The 26,740-nt window shown below is 34.4% G+C and overlaps 1 protein-coding gene across 10 annotated transcripts in view; it reads left to right on the top strand.

Annotated features, from left to right (window-relative positions):
- Dmd (dystrophin) overlaps nt 1–26,740 on the top strand; it is a 2,465,896-nt gene that overhangs the window by 1,026,611 nt on the left and 1,412,545 nt on the right. For all 10 annotated transcript variants that reach the window (XM_051140917.1, XM_051140916.1, XM_051140911.1 and 7 more), the window contains exons 16-17: nt 1,324–1,503; nt 11,791–11,966. In XM_051140917.1, coding sequence (XP_050996874.1) covers nt 1,324–1,503; nt 11,791–11,966 — 356 coding nt within the window. The remainder of the gene's footprint in view (nt 1–1,323; nt 1,504–11,790; nt 11,967–26,740) is intronic.

A 26,740-nucleotide genomic window follows, 5' to 3' on the forward strand; every position in this document is an offset into this window, starting at 1 on the left:
CAAGTATTAGAAATGAACTTCACAACTTGCACCCCTCCAAAATATGGCATGAAGGCTGCAAAATAATTCTCCAAGTGAAACAGCTTAGAACAAAAGTGCAAATTAATTGTAGGAGACACTAGAACATTCTGCATTTCATAGCCACCAGTGCAAGCAGAATGTCAAAATAAGCTGTATAAATGTTTTTTGTAGGTGGTTATATTGACTACTCTGAGTGGATGACAATTTTGTTTATTAGCATTTGGTACATCTGTTTTATAATTTCTTGGGTCATATGTAATCTTATTTGTTCTTAAATAAATATGTGTATGTTTTAGAAAGAGATCAGAGGTTAATTTATATTCACTGTACTTGCAGCTGCAAGAATAATGGGGCTATTAAAGGACTATAAAACGATTTTATCCTTTCCTTTTCCTTCTTTGTGTTTAATAGGAAAGCACAGCCTAGCATTTGGTAACCAGACATTGTAATCCTCTGTGTAAAGTTTGACCTTAGTAGAGAATTTACTGATTTCACATGTTAACTTATCTATTCAAAAGTAACCCAAGGACAAGAATAATCTTCCACTACAACACCAAAAGTATGAAAGGTGTAACAGTTACCTAATGTGACACACAAAGAGGAATAAAACAAGACATTCTGAAGGATGTGATTCATATTAATTCCTTTATTTAATTGGGTTTAAAATAACTTTAGAAAATAGTAACTCAATGTCTGAGAGTTTGATGTAGTGGTAGAATACCTGCCTAACATATATAAGACTTATGTTCAATCCCATGGTCAAAATGCACATAAACAAAGAAAAGCAAATAAACATGCAAATAGCCATATTTTAATTGGATAATGGTTACTATAAACAAACAATAATGTCAGGAAACCATAAAATACTATATTTTTAGTAACAGATAAAAAAGTGTTGAAATTGTGAAAAAACAATACTTTAGTTTTGTTCAAATGTACATAGCATTCAATTTCTGTAGTATCAAAGAGCCACACATCTTACCTTCAAATGTTAAAAAAAGTTTGTACATGTTGATTTCCTTCTGAGGTGACTGTAACTTTTCATTTGGCATTCCTTCAAATGAATTGAAGTTAGCTTTTAGAAGGTTATTCTATATCAGATGTTCTGGACTTAGCTTTCAGCCTTCGAAGAGGGTGTATTTAAATTATAAGTTTCTACCTGGAGTTTTATGGATATTTGTAACTGTGCAGCTACATTTAGAACATTTTCAGCTATACAAAGGAGCAAATATAAGCAAAGATGATTGAATTACAATATTTTAAGACATAGAATTAATTCCATGATTGTTCTTGTTTTTACAGACTTTAAAAATAGACCTAGAAAAGAAAAAGAAAACAATGGAAAAACTAAGTTCACTCAACCAAGATCTCGTATCAGCACTGAAAAATAAGTCAGTGACACAAAAGATGGAAATCTGGATGGAAAACTTTGCACAGCGTTGGGATAATTTAGCCCAAAAACTTGATAAAAGTTCAGCACAAGTAAGTGATATTAATTCTTATATTGTAAAGTATGCTGAAGATTTTTGAGAACTAAAATAAGACAAAAATTCTATTTTTCCCAAACAATGTAACTAGTTTAGTCCTTTCCCAGTGTTCAGTTGAACTAAAAACATAGTTCCTTTGCTTATCCTAGTATTGGAAAATTGTGCAGATGCAGATGTATGAGTACTAATTGAATGAACTGATGGTTTCCTCAAGAATAGAAAACCTAGTGCTGGAGTAATTAAATTAAATGCGATGGAAACTGTATCATTACTGTCCAACCTTCCATCATAGATTTGGAGAACCATGAACTATTAGACAACTTTAACACAAAGTATAATTTAGGAAATAATGAAATTATCCATTGAAAATAATTGACAGGAGTAAGACTGGGTTGAAAGGCTTCACTTCTGCAAGCTCCCTTTGTGATGCATTATCTAATTATTAGACTTTATTTTTTTTGACTTTATGTTAAACACTGATCAGATAAAATCATCAGTGTAGCTAACTCACACAAATATATAAAATTTATGTTAGAAAAATATCTAAGTTACACTTACCATGAAATAGAAATTTGTGTTGTGAGTTTTTGCTATTTTACTAATTTTCAGAAATATCGGTATTTTACTGTATTTTGCTTTGTAGTTAGATAATGGTATGATAAATAGGTTTAAAAAATATTATATGATGATACTTAACATACTTATTCTCCTTACTTTTAAACATAAGGACTTTCAAGAATTTATCATAATTCATAGCAAATTATATCACATACATAGCACTAATAATATACTGAGGGCCAATATTTAATGCATTTCAGACAGATATTACTTCTTTTATAAATTAGGTACAGGAAATGTTTCTTCTTCGACTTGATAACTGATCTGTAAAACTAACAAATATTTGATGAAAGATGAAAAAAGAAATCTAGAGATATTGTGTCTGTATCCAGAAACACAAATCAGCTACCATACATGATTTTCAATTACCCTTATATTTTCCTGTAAAACTGAAATTCACATTTAAAATATGAGGCATATATATATGTACACATCATTTGTCATATCATCATTATATATAAAAAAATCGTTAGTTTCCATTAAGTAAATTAGGTGGAAAATCATGACTTTTTAAATAATATTTTATTGTATATGTCCTGTCTATGGCTGTTTTGCAATATTGCAAGTATCTAAAACCATGAGTCATTAGTAAATTTGAAAATTTTTAAATGAGAAATGATTTTCTATAAGTGATTCCTTTATTTTCTCATTGGTTCTGTAAATTATTATGACAATAAAAGTATTAGATACAGTATTATAGATATTGGAATTATTTGAAAAAGTTAGTTTAGAAGATACCCTTTTCACAAATACACTTTTAGAAATCTAATTTGCCAAGATATTTTTGGCTTTATCCCATAATAACAATATGATTAAGCAGCTCATATATTCATGTCTTTGTTTTTCCTCAAAATTTTCACAAATAATGCAATCACAGAGTTGATTTAAATCTCTGCTTGGAGTTATTGGTTTGTAAGAAAATAGAAAGAGAGATACACAAGGAAAGGGGAATTAAAGACAGGAACAAAGTAACAACAACTTGGATATGAAAGTTAATGGCTTTTTATCTAATCTCAAATTTAGCTTGATCAAAGTTTGCAAGTATTCTAAGAACTTTGCAGTTAAGACAACTTTAAAGATTGCCCCTCAAATTTGTACATTTTTTTTTCTGTTACAGGGAAAGTAAATAAGTCTCAGTAACTTATACTGAATGCAGTATTGTAAGAAATATTTTTTAAGTCATTGCTGTAAGAATGAGCACAGTTTGGTAATAGTTCAAATTCATTATGGTGAGGTGAAGTATGAAATTCTGAGAGAGATTACAAGAAAAGTGATTATGCTCACATAAATAACATCATGTAGCTATGACTTTGACTGCTTTTCAGATCAAAGCTTTGAGGTATTTTGACCTTAAAGAACTGTTGCATCAGTTCTCAACAGTTCTTGCATCACAAAAATGTCTGTCAGACATACTGGGCTAGAAGGCCAAAGATGATGCTTCAACCTTATAGAGAGTGTTGGGTGACTGTTCAGGCATTAAACTGTCTCTGTCATTTATTTATTAATTTTTTCATTTTGGAAGCTGCTAACCTGTACTTCTGGTTCATTCAGGCATTTAACTTCTATTCCTTCTCAAGTCTCTAATGGGGTTGAAGACCAGATAGTTTAGTCTTACAATTAAGCTAGTTGGATAAAGGTTAAGATGATTTTACATCATAGGGAATCAAGTCTCTTCTTGGTAGCCTGCTATCCTTCCTCTGAGTGCCACCAAGCCTCCCCATCAAGAGGACGTGGTCAAATATGAGGCACCAGAGTATGTGTGAAAGTCAGTCCCCTCTCTCCACTCAATGGTGGAGAATGTCCTATCCATTGGCTAAATCTGGGTAGGGGTCTGTATTGTCCTTGGCTGGTGCCATAGTTTGAGCGGGGCTGCTGGGCCCAAATCTGCCTATCATAATGTTCTTCTTGTAGGTTTCTAGGAAAATGGGAGGGAGGGAGGAATGGGAGGACACAAGGGATGGGATAACCTTTGAGATGTAATATGAATAAATTAATAAAATAAAAAATTGTTCTGTTTTCCTTAAAAATAAGATGTTTTTAGATCAAGATAGATTTTTTATGTTAATAGAGATTAGATATGATAGATACTGATTTTCATTCAAAAATTTAGACCTAACAAGATAGGAAAGAGGTTTACTTCAAGTTTGCACAATACAAATAGCAAAATCACTATGAATGTAACATTTCTATAACTCATAATTGTCTCATGTTTCTTCATGCTGTATGTGATTTTTTTCATTCATGTGTAATAATATAAAGGTATATCATAAAAAGGAAACATAATAAAAATATGTATTGCACATGGATTGCCATATCTAATCTCTTGTAAACTTGGTACTTAGATTAATTCCTTATGTTTGAAATACTATCAACTCAATAGAACTGGTTGTTCAAATTTGTTATATATTTACCATTTTGCATCAGTCTATCTATAGCACAGATAAAGTAATGCATGTTATACAAATTCCCATTAAACATAAACTTGAGAGGTGAAAAAAAGTCCCTCAGCTGTAAGGTCTTCTCTCTTGCATTTTAAAGTTAGCTTTGGCTTGAAGAATACCTGAGCCTGAACATGTAGGGATGCTAAACTAGATGAAAACTCAGTCTAGGAAAGCAGAAATATATTCTGTTCCAAAACGTTGGAAGGATAGCAACTCTTTGTGGTGTGATTAATTACAGTGGAAGCAGAGAAGAAAAGACACATAGCCTAGATTCACTTTTGTGAAACTCTAGTCATTACTTTTTCAGCAAATGACTTTACAAATATGCATGTTGATATGAAATGTGTTTTCAAAATGCTATGACCCTAATGATTATATTGTTATCTTGATTTTAATTATGAAATATAACATATCCTGCAGAGGCTTTATGTTTGGCTCTTAGCACTAATACCAGGAAGATCTTTTTTTTCTTCTAAAGATTTTATTTTATTGGCATATACATTTATACTATTACACATAAATTAAAAATTACATACAGCAAGAAGAACCACAAAACAATCAGGGATTATGTGAATGTTATACTCATGGTGTTTTGGCTAATTGTACTTGGCAGCCTTGTAGAAAGCATCTTTCCTATCTTGGTGATTCTAAAATTCTGAATGAGAATCAATATATATCATATCTCATCTCTGTCACCTGAAAACATCTAGACCTAAAAACACCTTAAACCCTAAACAACTAAGGTTAATAGTAAGACTAAACTACCTGGTCTTCAACCCCATCAGAGACTTGAGAAAGAATGAAACTTAATTGAGTGAACAGGAAGTGCAGATTAGCAGCTTCTGAAATGAGAAGGAAAAGAAAAAAATGACAGAGACAGTTTGTTGCCTCAACAGTCACCCGAAACTCTCTTCAGCCTTCTGGCCCAATATATCGGGCAGACATATTTGTGAGGCAGGAAATATTGAGGAAGTATTGGCAGAGTTTGGCCATCGACTCTGCCTGCATCCAAGTTTGCCCATTTTTATGCAGAATTCTGTCTGGCAGAAAGAAAGACGTTTTGTCCAGTGGCTTGTTTGCCACATTTCAATCCATCTCCATAAGGAGGTACTTTGATGTTCATCATCTTCTTGAGATAAGCTAGGTGTTGCCAGAAATTAATTTGTCCTGTCAAAGAATATTTAAAATATTAAAAGCATCTTTAAATGCTATAGTCTGTAGGTGTCTGAGGCTTTGAAGACCTTAACTATTTTACCTTATCTATCTATAGGATCATATCTATCATTTAAATCTAGGATATATATATTCTTGTGGTAAAAATCGACTGGTAGTCGATATTACCATGATATGATCGACTAACAATTAACTTGTATTACTTAATTATCCTAAACAGCCTGCAGTAGCAACTTCAAGGTATTGGAATAAACTTTGTATTATAATTGAGTTGTATGGGTTCAATACCTTATATTAGAATATAATTCTGTAGGTTAAAGGTTTTCTTAGAAAATGTGAGCTTAGACGTGAAGTTACTTTGGTAGCCTAAATAACATTTTGACACCACAAATGAAAATAAGTATCTGGAAATGGCTTTGGATATCAGCATAGGAACTGTCCTTTTATTACCTACAGAGATTGAAAATCTTCTGAGCATTGAATTCTGTTTGATTTAGGCTGAATTACAACTTGCAATATCTCATTTACTTATAAAAATTTTTAAAGGCAAAATGATGTCTGTAGCACTCTTCTAGTATTTAAAGTATGTGATATGTTCCTTTTTGATTTAAAGTCTGTACAAATCTATTAGTTAGTGAAGCAAGTTCTACATTATCTTATCTACACTAATATCTGAGGCAGACTGACGATAAAGATAAAAATAAAATTTCTCTTCTATTTAAAAGAGATTGATTTTCATTGTTAATATACTTCACATACCATAAACACATATTTAAAATATTTTCCATCTATAGTCTTCATTGCCTACTGAAAATAAATGAAACAACATGTAAATAATGTTTTCTACCTATGACTTTCATAATCACTAGTTACAGAATGTTTCGTCACTTCTGTCTCAGATGGCATGTAGTAGAAGTCAGGTGAATCAGAAAAATTAAATGCCATTGCTTTTGAAATTTTGCAGGTGCTGCTAACTAGAACAATTGCTCAAATTCTATATTTAATATGAATCTAAGCCATACTTCATCTTTTCTTTTTGAAACATTTTTGTATTTAAGGATAACTGAAATGAAGAAAAATGCATGAAACTTAAAGAGGCAATGTCACAGAATTAACCTTCTTAATTATTATGAATTATTTCATTTCAAAGTCAAGAATAATTTCTTTTATTCTGTCTTTTGAATATTTGACTCTAATTGTTCTCATAATTCCAATGTCAGTTCTTATTCAAGAAAGGTTTTTTAAATTTAATTTAATTTTATTAATTTATTCTTGTTACATCTCAATGTTTATCCCATCCCTTGTATCCTCCCATTCCTCCCCCCCCCCATTTTCCCATTATTCCCCTCCCCTATGACTGTTCCTGAGGGGAATTACGTCCCCCTATATATTCTCATAGGGTATCAAGTCTCTTCTTGGCTACTTGCTGTCCTTCCTCTGAGTGCCACCAGGTCTCCCCCTCCAGGGGACATGGTCAAATGTGAGGCACCAGAGTACGTGAGAAAGTCGTATCACACTCTCCACTCAACTGTGGAGAATATTCTGACCGTTGGCTAGATCTGGGAAGGGGTTTAAATTTTACCTCAAGAAAGGTTTTTTAAACTTTATTATTAGTGACAAAACAGAATATCCTTTAATATTAAAAATGAATTTATTTACCTAACTAATGTTGGCTCCCTTTACATATGACAGTTGCTAAGTATACATTTGTGAGACTCATAACATCATTTTAGTTCCTGATCTTGGCTCCAAAATAAATTTGTATGTTAAGAAACTGATGAAGGAAAATCTAGCTATGTAACATATCAAAAAATATCTTTGATTACTGTATGTTTAGCACATGTATTATTTTGCATAGCTATAATTTTCATGTAACATTCATCTCATTCCACAAATATTATTATGATCATTATAATGCCTGCTATAATATAAAATCCTGAAGATGATTCCATTTTACTTATTTCAAAATATCCTGTGGGGGATACATTTTCAATAACTATTAAACTTATTTGAAACACTGTGTTGTATCTACTGAATAATATATGTTTATATTGCTTTATTTGAATTTGGTGTCCAAAGTCAGAAAATCTTGGTTTTGACAAATTGAGCATATGTCATATAGAATATTTTAGTATTAACTCTTTGACTACAAAGCTATTATCTATCATGTTATTAGTTTCTTATTCAATCTTATTATAAAATTTAATAGACTTGCCCACACAGGTTTAAAAGACCATGATTAATGCAACATGATTAACAGTGAAATTGCATTTAAGACTATGCAGAGCCAGGGCAACACATGTTATTGCATCTTTCACTATAGAGTTTGTTATTGTCTCTTGGAGACCAGTTCTTTTCTGAAGGGTGAATGGGGAGCAAGTGGATCTTGGAAGAGGGTAGGTGATAGGGAGCTCTGAGGAGTGGAGGAAAGGAAAATTGTCTTTGGAATATATTGTATGAGACAACAGTTTTCAATTTAAAAATAAAAATATTATATACACAGATGGCTTTATATGAACTTTGCTATAACACTATGATTGACCTTTGAAGTAGGCTGGGTGTTGCCAGGAGTTAACCTGTCTCATTGTCAATGAATCTTTAAAGTAATAAAACATTTTTACACTTCATATTCTGCATGTCTCTGGGGTTTTTGAAGAAGACTTATGATTTTAGGACTGTATAATGCTTGTGAGAAATTATGTGCTTTCAGAACAAAAGAACCAGACACTGACATTTGATCAGACCTGATAGGATGCATTCCTCACAGCATACTGCAGGTTGACACCTGTTTGGAAAAAGTGGTTGAAAAGAAAGAGGGAATATAGAAATGTACAGGGATGATAGAATAAAAAGCAGATTAGTGAATCTACTCAACTTAATGCCTCAATTCTCATTGACAAGATATTTTTAATTCACTGATATAGAATTTTGTAAAAAGATGCAAAATAAATTCTAGATACAGTGGTATAGAATTCAAATGAAAGATTATACTTCACACACATTTTATATATATATATATATATATATGCACATATATATATTTCTACTCTAATATGTGTTATTATACCCATATAACTAAATTATAATACAAGGTTTACTTCCAGTGCTTTGAAAGTGCTATCAAGCTGCTTAGAAGAAATAAGTTATATAAATTAAATATCATTACATTAAATCATGATAATGTCTATTGCTAATCTACTTTTATCACAAGAATATACATCTTAGGTACAGCAGATAGATATGACTCTGAATAATGAATTTTTAAAAGACTTAGGGAGGATAAAAGAAAACTAGCATTTGATGCATATAAGAACAAGATCAGTAACTTTTTAATTTGTTTAATGATTTTTAAAATTATTTTATTATGTTTCTTAACATATATATTTATATTATTACACATGAATAAAATAAACCACACACAACAGGAAGAACCATAAGATAATCATGAGTTATAAAAATGTACATTCATAGTGATTTGGCTATTTGTATTGGGCAAACTTGAAGTAAATTTCCTTCCTGTCTTGTTAGGTCTAAATTTTTGAACGAAAGTCAATATCTATAATATCTCATCTCTATTACCTTAAATTATCTATCTTGATCTAGAAAGATCTTATCTTCTAACAAACTAAACTTCATTGTAAGACTAAACTATCTGGTTTTCAACCCCCATCAGAGACTTGAGAAGGAATAAAATTTAAATGCCCAAGTGAACCGGAAGTGCAGGTTAGCAGCTTCCAAAATGGAAAAAAAAATGACTGAAACAATTTACTCCCTGAATAGTCACCCAATACTCTAAAATATTGGAGCATCATCCTCAGCCTTCTAGCCCAGTATCTCTGCAGACATATTTGCAAGGCAGGAACTACTGAGGATTTGCTTACTCTGCCATGGCATAGTTCAACTGTTGACTCTGCCTGTATCTAAGCTTGCCCATTTTAGGCAGAAGTCTGTCTGTGGCAGAAATGAGGGCATCCCTGATCTCAAGTTGTATTATAGAGTAACAGTAATAAAAAAGCATGGTACTGGCGTAGAAATAGGCCAGTTGACCAATGGAATAGAATTAAAGACCCAGATATATATCTATACACCTATGATCATTTGATTTTTGACATAAAAGCCAAAACCATACAACGGAAAAAAGACAGCATCTTCCAAAAATGGTGCTGATTTAACAGGATGTCTATTTGTAAAAAAAAAAAAAATGAAAATAGATACATATTTATCTCCCTGTACAAAACAAAAGTCCAAGTGGATTAAAGACCTCAGCATAAAACCAGACACACTAAATCTTTTAGAATAAAAAGTGGGGAAGAGCATGGAACTCATTGGCATGGGAGACAACTTCCTGAACAGAACACCAATAGCCCAGGCTCTAAGGTCAACAATTAATAAATGTTACATCATGAAACTGAAAAGCTTCTGTAAGGCAAAGGACACTGACAACAGAACAAAACAACAGCCCACAGATTGGGGAAAGACCTTTACAAACCCTACATCAGACAAAGGGCTAATATCTAAAGTATATAAAGACCTCAAGAAATTGTTGGATTATTTTTTATTGTTGTGGTGGTGGTGGTTGTTTTTGGGTAAAGAAGCTAACAAAATTGAATTCTTCAATATTTCTAATGATTTTTTTGTCTAAAGGCTAGTGTTCTACTTGTGTATAATTGAACACATTTTTACTGATTGTAGCTAGCTGTAGGATGTTATTCTTTTATGACCAATTTGGAATATGAAATAAATATCCTGACTCTTTCCAAATTTCTTCCAATGGGAAAAAGCCAGTGAACACTTAGGGAGGCATCATATACTAAACTCTTCTCATATTTCTCAGGAAGTTCCATAACACAATCCTTAGCTGCAGACAAATACCTGTTTTTTGTGTTAATAGCCAAAAGCAGACCTAATGCAGCCTTCCTTTGTCCTTGTTAGAAATAAATCTTCCAAATAAGTTGGTTACAAAATTGCTGTAGTTAAAATGCCAAAGGTTACTTATAGTCATAATAAAGTGAACACTGAACACTATGAGGAAGACAAGTAGAGGGTTAAAATTAAGGTATTTTACAACCTGTCTGTCTTGCATTATCTTGCATACAGAGATGACAACTTTCATTATGTATATCATATATTATATTAGACCAAATTTGCAAACTATTTCTCTCCAAAATGTCTGATCAGAATGTGAATGTAATTCTAAAATAAAAGTCTGTAATGATAAATTTAGAAACTTGTGTATTTGAATATATTCAATAACTTATGCAGAAAATAAACCAAAACCTTTGAATAACAATTCGAAGATGCTTATGGACTAATATGTCCTTTATATTAGCCTTTTCCTGAAATTACAAAAGATGCCACTTTTTTAATAAATCGCTTTTTATTCTGAAGTTCCACTAATTCTTTTTTTAAATGTGTATCAAACGAACTAATAGTTATGAAATCAATCTTGCATGTTTAAACTGTATTTAATATAATTATTTTTACAGATTTTTCTTTCTTCAAGTGGTTTTTTTATACAAAATAATTTTAAATTTATTGAAATCTATGTACAATGTCCCAGGTGTAAGATATGGTGCTCAGATACTTTAGAAAAATATATTCTAATGTTGTGAACACTTTAATCAACATGTCTTAATGCTACAGTGACATTCTAATTCTTCTTTCTTTTTTCTTTTCTTTTCTTTTCTTTCTTTCTTTCTTTCTTTCTTTCTTTCTTTCTTTCTTTCTTTCTTTCCTCCCCCTCCTCCTCTTCTTCCTCCTCCTTCTCCTTCTTTTTTGCTTTATTTACTTCCTGTATTTTTTCCAGTACACTGAATAGTTACTGCATACATCTGCTTTTGAGTTTACTTAGCTTTACTGTTTCAGTCAACATAACTTAAGTCAGATAAAATAATTTGATTTAAGTTTAATATGGTGTTGGTTTGATCAGATAGATGATCAATCTACCAACAAGTTGCAACAGTTTCTCATTATTTTCCTTCACTACTCCAAGTAGTCTTTATCAAAGTCATTTGAGCAATGTCTGACATTTTTATCAATGTTTCTCACAGATTTCACAGACTGTCACCACAACTCAGCCATCACTGACCCAGACAACTGTAATGGAAACGGTAACTATGGTGACCACAAGGGAACAAATCCTGGTAAAACATGCCCAAGAGGAACTTCCACCACCACCTCCCCAAAAGAAAAGACAGATTACTGTAGATTCAGAAATTAGGAAAAGGTGAGAGCATCTTTTTCCATGACTTGATTTACAAATCACGATTCATTTGTAAGCAAGAGAACTCATTTCCATGGAAGTCATGATTTATATTTGAATAGTATTTTGAAAAGTTTTAGTATTTTGTACTGTCAATTAAAAGGTAAGAAAAATAATGAGACATTTTAAAATTTACCCAAGAAGTCATTATGTCAATAACTGGAGGCTTTTGAAATGCTATTTTCTGAACTGAAAGAAGAAGCTACAAGTAATGAATAGCTGTGGTACACTATAATCCTGAAAAAAATCCAGTTTTTTTCCTCATAAAGGGCCTGTTTGTTCTGGGCTTAGTTTTGCATTAAATGCCTTTCTTTTAATAATGAGAAGAGCAGTTTCCTGAAGATACACCTCTAATAGGTGAGATCCATTCTGCCGCTTTATGAGAACAGAGTGTCTCAATCTTTGCATCCTAAATCAGATGTAATTACAGAACAGATTTCTTGTTCTTTGATATTTATAAACTCTTATCTTGAAGCTGTTAGATTTTTAACTGAGCTTTTTGTGTATGTTCTTAAGTAGACATTGTATATAAGTTAGTTATTATGTAAATCAGTGAATGTATTAAAATTATGGCAATAAAATTTCATAAAAGCAGAACTAGCATGAAAATCATAAGATGGTACATTTTCTACCCCATAGCCATTATTATAATCTTACAATTAAGAAAGCACATTGCTTGCAAAATGCCTTTTGCTTCTAAGTAGCATATGCTCAGGAATGTATAGAACACTTGACATTAGAATTTGCATATACCAGAGTATAGAAGTATGGAAGACTACATACCTAAAAATAGTATGTCAGATGTTCTTTGCAAAGGTAAAAAAATCTAGAAAAGATATTTGGGTATATTAATTGATACTTTTAACTCATTCACTCAGGACTTATAACTTCATTTGAAAATTCTATACTATATCTTGGGCTTCTTCACCTTGAATATTTCTCTTTTGCTGAGTTAATTGTCTAATTTAGGAGTCAAAAAACTACATAAGTCATTTACATAACAGCCAGACTACTGCAATTTTTATGAGTTATGATCTAAGGATTTGTATTTACATATTTTTAAATTTTTCTGTGTGTGGTATTTGTCTATCAGGGTGTGGATGGTATGTATCTATATTCTTTGTGGTAGCATGGACGTGTGCATGCACAATGTAAATGTCAGTTCTTGAATTCCACTTTTTGAGGTAGGTTCTTGTCTTTCTTATTGTCGTTGCCTCACTTTCTACTCCACAGGCAACTGAAAAGCAAGCATCCAGGGAGCTGCCTGTCTCTGCTTCTGACCTCATATTAAGAGCACTGGTGATAGAGATGTACACTATTATGCCTGCCATTGATGTGTGCCTAGTGGATTTAAATTCTAGTCCCTATGCTTTAATGGCAAGTATTTTATACACTGAGCCATCTCTACAGCCCTAGTATTACATTTTAACTAGTTAAAATAATCAGAAGAAGAATACTTCATGACTAACAATTATATACATTTCAATTTTCAGAGTGCTAATTTATAACATAGTCCCATTTATTCAAACATTTATCATCTATGACTCTTTTCATATACCAAAGGCAGGCTTCAAAAATATAACTATAATTATGATCCCTTACAAATCTAGCTGAAAAAAATTGTAATGGCACACAAAAACATCTAAGTGTTTTAATTAGCATTCATTTTTTCTATTAGCATGTTTACTAATTTACTTAATTTCACATTAAAAACCTATTTATAGAAGATTATCACTTATGAATATATGCTTCTTAATACTTGAATGTTTTATGAAACATCCCTATACAAAAGCAACAACATGTGTTGATCCATACCAATCTTTCCTCAATCTTTCCAGCCGTCTTGTTTTGAGATTGTATTTGATTTTAAATTATGTTTTGATTCTTTTGTTTCAGAAAAGAATGTGTAGTGATACAATAATTGGTAATCTAGATTCTGTTTTGGTCACATGTCCCCCATAGTTATTGTAATTGACCATGGTTAGAGAATAAACTGGAAACATACAGATGATTTAAGTAAATCACAGCACTTATTGGGGACTTTTATTATATGCTTAGAACAAGAGTCTTTGATTTAACTGAATAGTAATAATTCTTCCTGGTAACTTTCCAAGACAGGTATATTTATTAGTATTATATGTAGTTTCAGAGTGCCTGGACTTTGATTTCAACATGGACTGAATAGTAAAATATCTCTTTAGCAGGTCAAAGGCTAAGGTAACATTATGTAATGATTTGCCTAAAGCTGTCTAATTATACTTGTCCCGGCATAATTATGCTTAGCACTAGCATGCAGTCTACGGGTGTTCTTCTTGAACAGCATAATTATATAGACAGCCTATAGGCTATATAGGTTATATAGGACGCTACAATGATGAGTTTAAATTGAACAAAGAGCAAAAGAAGAAGCACTTTGAAGCAATTAAATTCAGTAATTGATAATTGTTTACTGGATAGAATGTGATGAAAGAAGTTTCACGAAATTATGCCTGAAATTTTTATGTTAGCCAGGGTCTTTCTCTTATTCTATACTTGAATCAATTATATTTGACTGTGAACTTTGTACTTGTGTTAATTCTCCTTTTAAAATATCCTTGTTCAGTATCTAACTATAGTTCATCGTCTGGAACATTTAACACGATGTGTTTCCTCTTTGCCTAATTCCTATGAGAGTGTCTCATAAACCAAACCCCTCTACCTTGTGACTTCTCTCAGTTGTCTTTCCTCATGGATATGTGGCTCTATGAATGAATAACTCCAAAATCATGTTGCTCCATATAGGACATCTTCTTTCAAATATAGCTTTTTTCATAATTTTATTTATTTATTTATTTTTATTCATTGAACTTTTTAAAATTTTTACATGTATATTTATATTATCGCACACACACACACACACACACACACACACACACACACACACACACACACACATATATATATATACAATAAGCAAGAATTACCATGACACAATCAGGAATTATATAAATGTTATATTCTTAGTGTTTTGGCTATTTGTATTTGGCAACCTTGAAGAAAACATCTTTCCTATCTTGGTGTGTCTAAAATTCTGAACGTAAATCAATCTCCATCGCATCTTGTCATTATCAACTTAAAACATCTGTCTAGACCTAAAAACATCTTAACCCTTAAACAATTAAGGTTCTTCGTAAAACTAAGCTACCTGGTCTTCAACTCCCTCAGAGACTTGAGAAGGAATAAACTTGGTTACCTGAGTATACCAGGAGTACAGGTTTCCAAATTAGAAGATGATAGAGACAGTTTGCTACCAGGCTACCAAGATGACACTTGATAGCCTATGACCATATAGTGGGGGAGGAGTTCCCCTTTAGTCTAAGGCCTAGGGAAAGTGAATAGGGTGAAAGTGGGAGGGAGGGAGGAATGGGAGGATACAAGTGATAGCATAACAATTGAGTTGTAATCTGAATAAATTAATTACATAAAAATAGTTACCCAAAATTCTCTATAATATTGGAGCATCTTCTTCTGCTTTCTGGCCTAGTATATACGACAGACATATTTGTGAGGCAGGAACTATAGAGAACTTGCTTGCCCTCCCTTGGCAGAGTTTGGCTATCGATTCTGCCAGCATTCAAGCTTGCCCTTTTTTATTCAGAATTCTGTCTGTGGTAGAAATGAGGATATTTTGCCCAGTGGCTTGTTTGCCACATTTGAAGCCATCACCATAAGGAGGTTCTCTGATGCTCATCATCCTCTTTGAGGTAGTCTGGGTGTTGCCAGGAGTTATCCTGTCTCATTGTCTGTGAATCTTTAAAATAATAAACAATTTAAATGTCATATTCTGCATGTCTCTGAGGGTTTTGAAGACCGTATATAACTATCCTACCTTATCTTTCTATAGAATCATATCTAACTACCACACCTAAGATGTATATTCTTTTGATAAACATAGACTAGTAATTGAAATGATGATGATTTGATCAGGTAACAATTAACACTTTTTAAAATTAATGCTGATTGGTGGTATTTATCCATCTGAATATAGCCAGTGCCTTAATTTCCATTTTATTGTCAACAATTACGTTATACAATTATTTTAGTTGAAGTGCCTACTCTATATGTCCAAATATTGGAAACAAATATTGGAAACAAGATGACTGAGGTTTGAAAACTGCCTGTTTTAATTACTAACATATGACCTCAGGGAAAAATTACTTAAGGTCTATTCATCAGCTTCAATATTTATTTATATTATCAAGCACAGTGAAGATGAAGAAGTACCTAATCTGGGGCATATGAGATAATAAATTTTCAATACATGCTAGAGATTTTCTTAATTGTTCATAGTGTATCCATGTAGTAATGGTGATGCTAGCAATTTACATATAAAAGAGATGATAGTGTTGGAGTTGTTGATGGACAGTGTTAATGTATAGAATATGGGAGAAGTCTCATAATAAATATCTCAAATATAATAAATATATAATAGCCTTGTTTTTCTTTTGAAAACAAAATTGCCTCTTGAATTTTCTAGAATATCTAACCAAGTACTCTCAGTTTTTTATAATTTTACATTTAATTATTGCACAAATATTATAAAATCTTTTTTAAGCGAACCAGTTAGTTTACTTTTTTAATTAGTTTTTTATTCAATTTACATCCTGGTTGTATCCCCAACCCTCCTCAGCTGCCACTCCTACCTTTCCTACCTCTCCCCCATTCCACCCACACTAATCCTCTGAAAAGGGGAGTCTCCCTTCCTATACACCCCAGCTCATCAAGCTGCTTCAGGACTGAGCATGTCCTCTTCCCTTGTGGCCTAGAAAGATAACTCATCAAGGAGGAGGTGGTTGAAAAGCTGACAAGAGAGTCCATGTCAGAGACAGTCCCTCCTCTCATTACTAGAGGACCAACATGAAGCCTGAGCTGCCTATCAGCTACATCTTTGTAGGGCACCTAGGCCCAGTCCATGCAAGGTCCTTGGTTGGGGCTTCAGTCTCAGCAGGACACTCAGGTTCCTGGTTAATTGGCTCTATTGGTATTCTTGTGGAGCTCCTGTCATCTCCAGGTCCTTTTATCCCTCCCCCCACTTTTCCATAAGGCCCCTTTTATATCCCCCTACAATGTTTGGCTGCGAGTCTTAGCATGTTTCAAGGCACTGCTAGGCTCCTCTCTGCAAACACAACAGAGTATCCTTAATAGTGTCAAGGGTTAGTTCTCTCCCATGGGGTGTGTCTTGGGTTGGGCCAGGCATTGGTTGGATAGCCCCTCAATCTCTGTTTTATCTGCTGTATATTTATACCTGCACATATTGTATGCAGGATGAATTTTTGTGGATGTGCTGGTGTTATACTCTTTCTACTAGGAGACTTATCTAGTTAGAGGGTGTCCTCTTCAGTTTCTGTGGCTCTTGCTACTAAGAGTCTCTACTGGAGTCCCTCTTATATCCTGACAGGAGCCTACCCTGACTTAGGTCTCTAGCTTGCCACAGAGATGCTCCTGACCAGTTTCTCTTTTCTATACAGTTCTTCTGTCTTTCTGTTCCTGTTATCTGCAGGTCTGATCTCCACCTTCATATCTCTCTATGCTCTCTCCTAACCTATTCCTTCTCTTCAACCACTACCTCTGTCTAGTCTATACCATTTCTTCTTCTGAGTGAGATTTAAGCATCCTCCCTTGGTTTCTCCTTATTGTTTATCTTATTTGAGTCTGTGCATCATAGTATGTTTATCCTGTGTTTATATGGCTAAAATCAACTTATAAGTGAGTACATACCATGTGTGTCTTTCTGGGTCTGGATTACCTCACTTAGGATGATCTTTTCTAGTTGCATCCATTTGCCTGACATTTTCATGATTTCCTTGTTTTTAATCACTGAGTAGTATTTGATTGTGTAAATGTACCACAGTTTTTCTTCATTCTTTCATTGAGGGACATATAGGCTCTTTCCAGATTCTGGATATTATGAATAAAGCTGATGTGAACATAGTTCAGCCAGTGTACTTTTAGTATGGTGGGGCACCTTTTGCATATATGCCTAGGAGTGGTATAGCTGGGTGTTCAGGAAGAGCTATTCTTAATTTTCTAAGAGGGTACCAGATTGATTTCCAAAGTGGTTGCACAAGTTTGCACTCTCACCAGCAATGGAGCAGTGTTCCACTTTCTCCACATCTTCTCCAGCATTTGCTCTCACTTGAGAGTTTGAACTTAGCCATTCTTTAGGTTTTAAGATAGAGTCTCTGGGCCAGGCTTTATGGTGCACTCCTTTAATCCCAGCACTCTGGAGGCAGAGGCAGGCAGATTGCTGTGAGTTCCAGGCCAACCTGATCTGCAAAGTGAGTCTAGGACAGGCAAGACTACACAGAGACCCCTAAAAAAATAAGATAGAATCTACAAGTCATTTTTATTTGCATTTCCCTGATGACTAAGGACACTGAGAATTTCTTTTTCTATTGAAAAATAAAATCATTCATAATACATTTCAATTGCTGTCCCATCCCATGCATCCTCTCATTCATCCCTCCCTCCCACTTTTACCCCATTCCCCTTTCCTATGACTGTGACTGAGGGGGACCTCCTCCCCTTGAATATGATGCTAGGGTATCAAGTTTCTTCTGGGTGGTCTGCTATCCTTCCTCTGAGTGTCATCGGACCTCTCCATCAAGGGGACATGGCCAAATATGGGGCATCATCAGAGTTCATGTGAAAGTCAGTCCCCAGCCTCCACTTAGCTGTGGAGAATGTCCTATCCCTTGGCTAGATCTGGATAGGGGTTTGATGATGACTGCACATATTGTCCTTGGTTGGTGCCATAGATGGAGCAGAACCTTGGGCCAAGATCCGCCCATCATAGTGTTCTACTTGTAGAATTTCTTTAAGTGATTCTCTGCCATTAGATATTCCTCTGGTGACAATTCTGTTTAGCTCTGTGCCCCATTTTGAAATTGGGTTATTTTGTTTCATGGTTTTTAATGTTTTAAGTTCTTTATATATTTGGGATATTAGGTATTTATCAGATGTAGGATTTTTGAAGATCTTTTCCAAATCTGAAGACTGTCATCTTGTTCTATTGACAGTGTCCTTTGCCTTACAGAAGATTTTCAACTTCAAGAGGGCCCATTTATTTAATTGTTGATCTTGTAGCCTGAACTATTGGTGTGCTCCTCAGCAAATTGCCTCCTGTACCAATGAGTTCAAAGTTTTTCCCCACTTTCTCTTCTAATGGATTTAGTGTATCTGGTGTTACTTTGAGGCATTTAAGCCACATAGACTTGAGTTTCATATAGGGTAATAAATATGTATCAATTTGCATTTTCTACATGTCGTTATACAGTTAGATCAGCACCATTTTTGTAGATATTATCTTTTTTCCATTGCATAGTTTTGGCTCTTTTGTCAAAAATCAAGTGTCATTAAGTGTGTTAATTTATTTCAGGGTCTTCTATTTTATTCCATTGAACAACCAGTCTATTTCTCTGCCTGTACCCTGCAGTTTTTATTACTATTGCTCTGTAATATAGCTTGAAGTCAGGGATGAAGATACCTGCAGGATATCTACTAATATATAGGATTGTTTTAGCTATTCTGAATTTTTTGTTTGTCCATGCAATGTTTAGAATTGTTCTTTCAAGGTCTGCAAAGAATTAGTATTTTGATGAAGAATGCATTGACTCCATAGATTGCTTTTGGTAACATTGCCATCATTACTATGTTAATCCTAGCAGCATGGAACATCTTTCCATCTTCTGGTATGTTCAGTTTCATTCTTCTGAGACTTGAAGTTCTTTTCATAAAGTCTTTGACTTGCTTCGTTACAGTTACATCAAGTTACCTTATATTATTTGTGGTTATTGTGAAGGCTGTAGTTTCCCTAAGTACTTTTTTAGCCCATTTTTAAAATTAATCTTTTTTCAGTCCATTTTGCTGAAAGTGTTTATCAGCTGCAGGAGTTCTCTGCTGGGATTTTTCAGGTCGTTTTGTATATGATTATATCATCTGTGAGTAGTGATACTTTAACTTATTCCTTTCTGATTTATTATCCCCTTGATATCCTTTAGTTGTCCTATTGTTCTAGCTAGAACTTCAAGTACCTTATTGAAGAGCTATGGAGAAAGTAGGCAGCCTTGTCTAGTCCCTAGTTGTAGTAGATTTGTTTTGAGTTTTTCTCCATTCATTTTGATATTGGCTATCAGCTTGATGTACATAGCATTTATTATATTGAGGTATGGGCCTTTTATCACTGTTCTGTCTAAGACTTTCATCATGTAGGGGTATAATATATTGCCGAAGGTATTTCTCTGCATCTAATGAGATCATGTGATTTTTTTTTCTTTCTGCTTGTTTATATGGTAGATTACATTTATAGTTTTTGATATATTGAACTATCCCTGCATTTGCTGGATGAAGCCTACTTGATCATGGTGGATGATATATTTGATGTGATCTTGGATTCTGCTTGCCTCACTTTTATTGAGTATTTTTGCATCAATGTTCATGAATGAAATTGGTCTGAAATTATATTTTTTGTTGATTCTTTGTGTGATTTAGGTATCAGGGAGACCTTGGCTCATAAATGAGTTTGGTAATGTTCCTTCTGTTTCTATTCTGTTTCTAATATTTGAAGAATATTAGCTCTTCATTGGATGTCAAGTATAATTCTACGCTAAAATCTTCTGCCCTGGGTTTTTGTTGCTGTTGTTGGGAGACTTTTTATGACTGCTTCTATTTCCTTATGGGATAAAGGACTATTTTAACTGTTTACCTGATCTTGATTTAACTTTGATAAGTGAAATCTACCATGAAAATGGTCCATTTCATTTAGATTTTGCAGTTTTGTGGAATACAGGGTATTTGATGTAAGAACAAATGATTTTGTTTGGATTTCCTCAGCATCTGTTTTTATGTCCCACCACCCCAGTTTCATTTGGATAATCTACCCTGTCTCTTAGTTTTCGCTCTTGTTGAATTTCTCCAAGAACCAGCTCTTGGTTTCATTGATCTTTTTTTCTCTTTGTTTCTAATTTATTAATTTTAGCCCTGAGTTTGATTGTTTCCTGTCATTTACTCATTTTGTTGTGTTTGCTTCTTTTTGTTGTAGAGTCTTCAAATATAATGTTAATATGCTAGTATAGGATCTCTCCAATTTCTTTATGGAGGCTCTTAGTGCTATGCAATTTCCATTTAGCACTGCTTTCCTTGTGTACCATAACTTTGAGTGTGTTGTCCTTTCATTTTCATTGAATTCAAAAATATCTATAATTTCTTTATTTCATCTCTGTGGTCATTGAGTAGCAAGTTGTTCAATTTTTGTGAGCTTGTAGGCTTTCTGTTGTTTCTGTTGTTGAGATTCAGATTTAATCCATGGTGGCCTGATAAGATGTAAGGGGTTATCTCAATCTTCTTGCATTTGTTGGGGCTTGAATGTGACTGAGTATATGGTCGATTTTTTTAAAAGGTTCCATGAGGTGCTGAGAAGATGGTATATTCTTTTGTGAATGGTGAAATGTTCTGTAGATATGTGTTAGGTACAATGAAGTCTGTTATTTTCATTATTTCTCAGTTTAGTTTCGGTCTTGATGATCTGTCCATTGGTGAGAGAAGAATATTGAATTCTGCCACTATTACCGTATGTGGTTTGATATGTGATTTAAGCTTTAATTATGTCTCTTTTACCAGTGTGGGTGCCCTTGAAATTGGGAAATAGACTTTCAGAATTGATACTTCATATTGGCAGATTTTTCCTTTAATCAATATGAAGTGTTTTTCTCTTTTGTATTCTTTTTGTTCTGATAGGTTTGCTTTTATATGTGATTTGGTCTTTTCCGCTTGTAGCTTTTAATTTGTGTTTTGAGTATTATTTGGCAGGATGATTTTATTTTCTGGTCCAATATATTTGGTGTTCTGTAAGCTTCTTATATGTTTATAGGCATCTCTTTGTTTAGTTTGGGGAAGTTTTTTTCTATGATTTTGTTGAAAATATTGCCTGGGCCTTGGATCTGGGAGTCTTCTCTTTTTTCGATTCTTTTTATTCTTAGGTTTAGTCTTTCCATAGTGTCCAAGATTTCTTGGATGTTTTATGTCAGGAAGTTGTTAGTTTTAATATTTTCTTTGACTGTTGTATAGATTTCTTCAATCATATCTTCTACACCTGAGATTCTTACTTCCATCTCTTGTTTTATGTTGGTGATGCTTGTCTGTAGTTCATGCTCTCTTGCCTAGGTATTCCATCTCCAGGATTGCCTTGGATTTTGTTTTCTTTATTGCTTCTAATTTCATTTTTAGGTCTTGAAAAGTTTTATTCATTTCTTTTTCCCATTTGATTTTATTTTCTTGTATTTGTTTAAAGGATTTGTTCAATTCCTTCATATGTTTGTAATATTTTACTTTATTTCTTTGAGGGATTTCTTTTCCTCCTTTAAGGCCCCTATCATTTTCATAACCTCAGATTTAATATTTTTTCTTGTCCTTCAGGTATGTTACTATATGCAGGACTTGATGTAATAGGATACCTTGTTTCTTGTGGTGTCATATGACCCTGGGTTTTGTTGCCTCTGTGCTTAAACTGACCTCTAGTCACCTGGTTTTCTTTGGTAACAGCATTCTTGGTGGTCTGATGGTCAGGCAGTTCAGGAGTAGATGGAGAGGGCTCTAAGCTGAATGCTGCTTTGCCCCCAATAAGGCCTCCTTGACTTGGCAGAGGGACGATTTGGGTCAGAGCCTGAGTACCACTTACCTCTTCTGGCCTTGTCACATGTGATTCAGGCAGGTCTCAAGTCAACAAGGAGAGGGCTCTAAGCTCAATTTGGCATGGCTACTGGCCTCAGGATGGTGGACAATGGGGGTTTGGTCCTGCCTACAGCTCACCTCTCTGCTGCCTGTGGCCCAGGTGGGAGATCAAGCAGATCACTAATAGACTTTGGCTCTAAGGACCCAGCCCCACAACTAGCTTTGCAGATTCATAGTCATCTCAGTGGTTGTTTGGTAGCCAAGCAAACACTGTGGCACTCAGATTCGGCAGGGCTAGTATTATCTGCTAGTATTATCCAGCTAGTATTATCTGCAATTGGACCAGTAGAACTATGGATTGGGGTTGGGGTGATTATCCTGGTGAAGGAGGTGGAATCTGAGGTTTGGTTGCTGGTGTGAAGTGTCCCTGGAATTGGGGACCTGAGCTCCTTATAAAGATTATTCATTCAGACACGACTATTGGACCCAGGACACATATGTTGGGGACCAAGAACTGTGTATCCACAGTTTCCAGAATGTCTCATCCCATACAGGAAATTCCAATGTCAGAGTTTTGTGGTCAGCTATTAGGTTCCTCATTATAACCACAGTCTCTGGTCTTATGCCATTCAGATACAGCATACCCTCTATGCCACTATTGTGTAATTACCATTTTCTAATTATTCTAACTTTGAATTCTATAAGCTAAGAAATTTCCCTCCCTTTTTGTTTAAGTTTCTCCATTTACAACTACTTTCCCTAAGATTATTATATTCCCCAATTTTTTGTGCTCTCCAACAAGAACTGAATCTTTATTAAGGTAATTTCCATAATATTAAATAACAAAATTTATTTAAAGTTATTAAACATTATTTTTATTGTTCTCCTAACTTTATAACTAGCATTCCCACAATTCCCCAAAAAATTTCCACTTCAAACTATTAAGCATATTACATTCACTTTGGTGTATGCATATAAACTTTCTCATCACCAATCACAGTAAAAAATGCTTAACACTGTATTTCTTTACATTTTACTTAAATTCCATTATATCCCATTATAGGATATATGTAATAACTAGAAAACACATTTTTAAGAGTCATTGGAGCAGTTCAACTAATTGAGATAACTTTCATTTGACATTACAATATTATTTCATTGTTTTATCTAGCTTCTCATAAAATTACATTTTTCTGGTTTGACATTTTTATTGTATTTACAGTTATATCTTTTAAAAATTTTATAGAAAATAGATTCTTCATTCATACAAAACATTATGACCAAAGCTTTCCCTCCCTCCACTTCTTCCAGCTTCTACCTACCTCTTCTTACTCTCAGAGCCATAGTTCTCCATTTCCTCTTCAAAAAAGAGCGGGCCTCCACAAGAAACAACATCACAACAGGACAAAACATGATAACCTCATACCAAGGTTGGACCAGGCAACTCAACAGGAGGAAAAGAATAAGAAGAGTAGGGAAAAGATTCAGAGACAAACCCACTCCCACTGTTAGGAATATCACAATAACACCAATCTAATAGCCACAGCATATATGTAGAGGACCTGGTAGAGTTCCATGCAGGCCCTGTGATTGCAGCTTCAGTCTTTTTTAGCTCACATGATCGCTATTGTTTTTAAATAATCAGAGTGCCTGGCTGGCAATCAATTAAGGCACTGACACTTGTTGTATCTTAAAATAGCCTTAGTTAACCTGGGGCATGGCAGACATTAATCCTCTAAACTACTTATCATAGTAGGGCAGGTATGGGATCCCAGCCTCAATCCAATGCCATCTGTTTCTACCAATTTCTATCAAGCTACTTCCTATCCATAATCCCAAATACTTGTTAATGTTCTTCATCTGTGCCGAATTCCCCATCCATGCCAGCATGCGCTTCTCCTCCATCTAACCCATGGCAGCCTTCTTCTCCTCCTTAGGTCTTTATCCTTCCTCCTTGTGGTGGTCTTTCTTCTTTCCATAATTCCTCTCTCTCCTAGCCCCACCTTTCTCCTTTGTCCTGCCCAGGTGGGATGGCTTTTTATTAAGCAAAAGGTGGGTCACACAGACATCAAGCAGTAATTAGCATCAAAATACATCAGACCATCCCCCAACAGATCCCTGCATAGTTGATTTGGCTAGCCATGTTCTCCTTGTGTCCTCTATCCTCTCTAACTCCTACAATCTTCCCATCCCCTCTGCTGCAGGCTTCCTTAAGATCTGATGGGAGGGATCCTATGGAGACCTCCAATCTAGACTCTTTGCGTAATGTCTGGCTGTAGGTCTCTGCACCTGATTCCATCTTCTGCCACAGACAGCCTCTCTAATGACTACTGAATAAGGCATTGATCTATGATTATAGCAGAGTATAATTAGAAATAATTTCATTCATTTTTGTGGAGGGTGGTAGAATCATGTTGGGTTCTAAGTTAGATCTCTGTGCCATCCATTCCTGTGTTAGGACTCTGGTTCCTAGCCATACAGGCAGTGTAGAGCATGGACTCCCTCTTATGCTGTGGGCCTCAAGTTTAACCAAAATTTGGCCACTCTCATAAGTTCTGTGCCACCATTGCTTCCATTGCTTCAACATATCTTGGAAACAAGACAGATTGTATTTGAAAAATTTTTTAATGGTTTGTGTCTATATTTCTGTTTCCATGGGATGCAGGGTACCTTCTCATGACAAAGAGACAGGAACATATGGGTGAAGGCTCCCAGCCCACACCATCTCAAGCACTCTATGTTCAATGAGCTGTGTGAAACTTGTCCTCAGCAGTGACATCCCAATCTCAGCTTTCAGAGGGTGATCTTCTAGCCTAACATCAGCCTGGACCGATTAGGAATCTCCATAGGACCTCTTTGGTCAACTCAACCAAATGTAAACCAGTCCCATCACTGGAAACTTTGTTTGGCTACAAAAGATGGACAATTCAAACTCATTATCCTTAATTATTAGAAGTCCTTACTAGGGTCACCCTCATAGATTGCAGGAAGTTTCCTCAGCACTATGTTCCACATTGCTAACATACAAATTCTAGCTGTCACTTTCTATGTTCTCTCTCTACAATACTACCCCCACCTCTTTTTCCACCCCATCTGTCCCAGTGAACATGCAAAATCTATTTTATTTCCCTTTCCTCTTTACCTAACATCTCTGGGTCTGTGAATTATAACTTGACTATAATTTACCTAATAGATAAATATCTACTTATAAGTGAATACAAACCATATTTGTTTTTCTGGGTCTCATTTACCTCACTCAGGATCATTTTTTTCTAGTTGAATCCATTTGACTGCAAATTTCATGAATTTTTAAAGTAGGTGAGTTATTCTCCGTTGTGTAAACACATCACATTTTCTTTAGCCATTCTTCAGATGAGGGATATCTAGGTTGTTTCCAGTTTCTGCTTATTATTAATAAAGTGCTATGAACATGGCTGTACAAGTGTCTTTGTGGTAGGGTAAAGTGTCCTTTGGGCATATGCCCAAGAGTCTTATAGCTGTACCTTGAGGTAGGTCAATTTGCAATTTTCTTTGGAACTGTTATATTGATTTCCATAGTAGCTGCACAACTTTGTCCTACAACCTGCAATGGAAGAATGCACCCCATCCTCCACAGCTTCACTGGCATGAGTTCTACCTTCTGTTAGGGATCTTTCCAATTCTGACAGGTGCAAGATAAAATCTCAAAGTAGTTTGTAATTGCATTTCCCTGATATATATATGAGATTCCTCTATTTAGAATTATCTGTTTAAAGCTATATCCCATTTTTATTTGATTATTTGGTGTCTTTTTTATATCTATCTTCTTGAGTTATTTATATATTTTAGATATTAGTTCTTTATCAGATATGGAGTCAGTAAAAATCTTTTCCTATTCTCTAGGCTGCCTATGGTTCAATGTGGTCCAACTTATTAATCCTCAGTCTAACTGTCTTCACTACCAGTGCTCTCTTCAGAAACCTGTCATTAGGGTTTTGCATTCAAGCCCATTGCCCACTTTCTATGCTATCAGGATCAGCATTTCTAATTTT

The sequence above is a fragment of the Acomys russatus genome, chromosome X (genome assembly GCF_903995435.1).
Source record: "Acomys russatus chromosome X, mAcoRus1.1, whole genome shotgun sequence".
Taxonomy (NCBI): domain Eukaryota; kingdom Metazoa; phylum Chordata; class Mammalia; order Rodentia; family Muridae; genus Acomys; species Acomys russatus.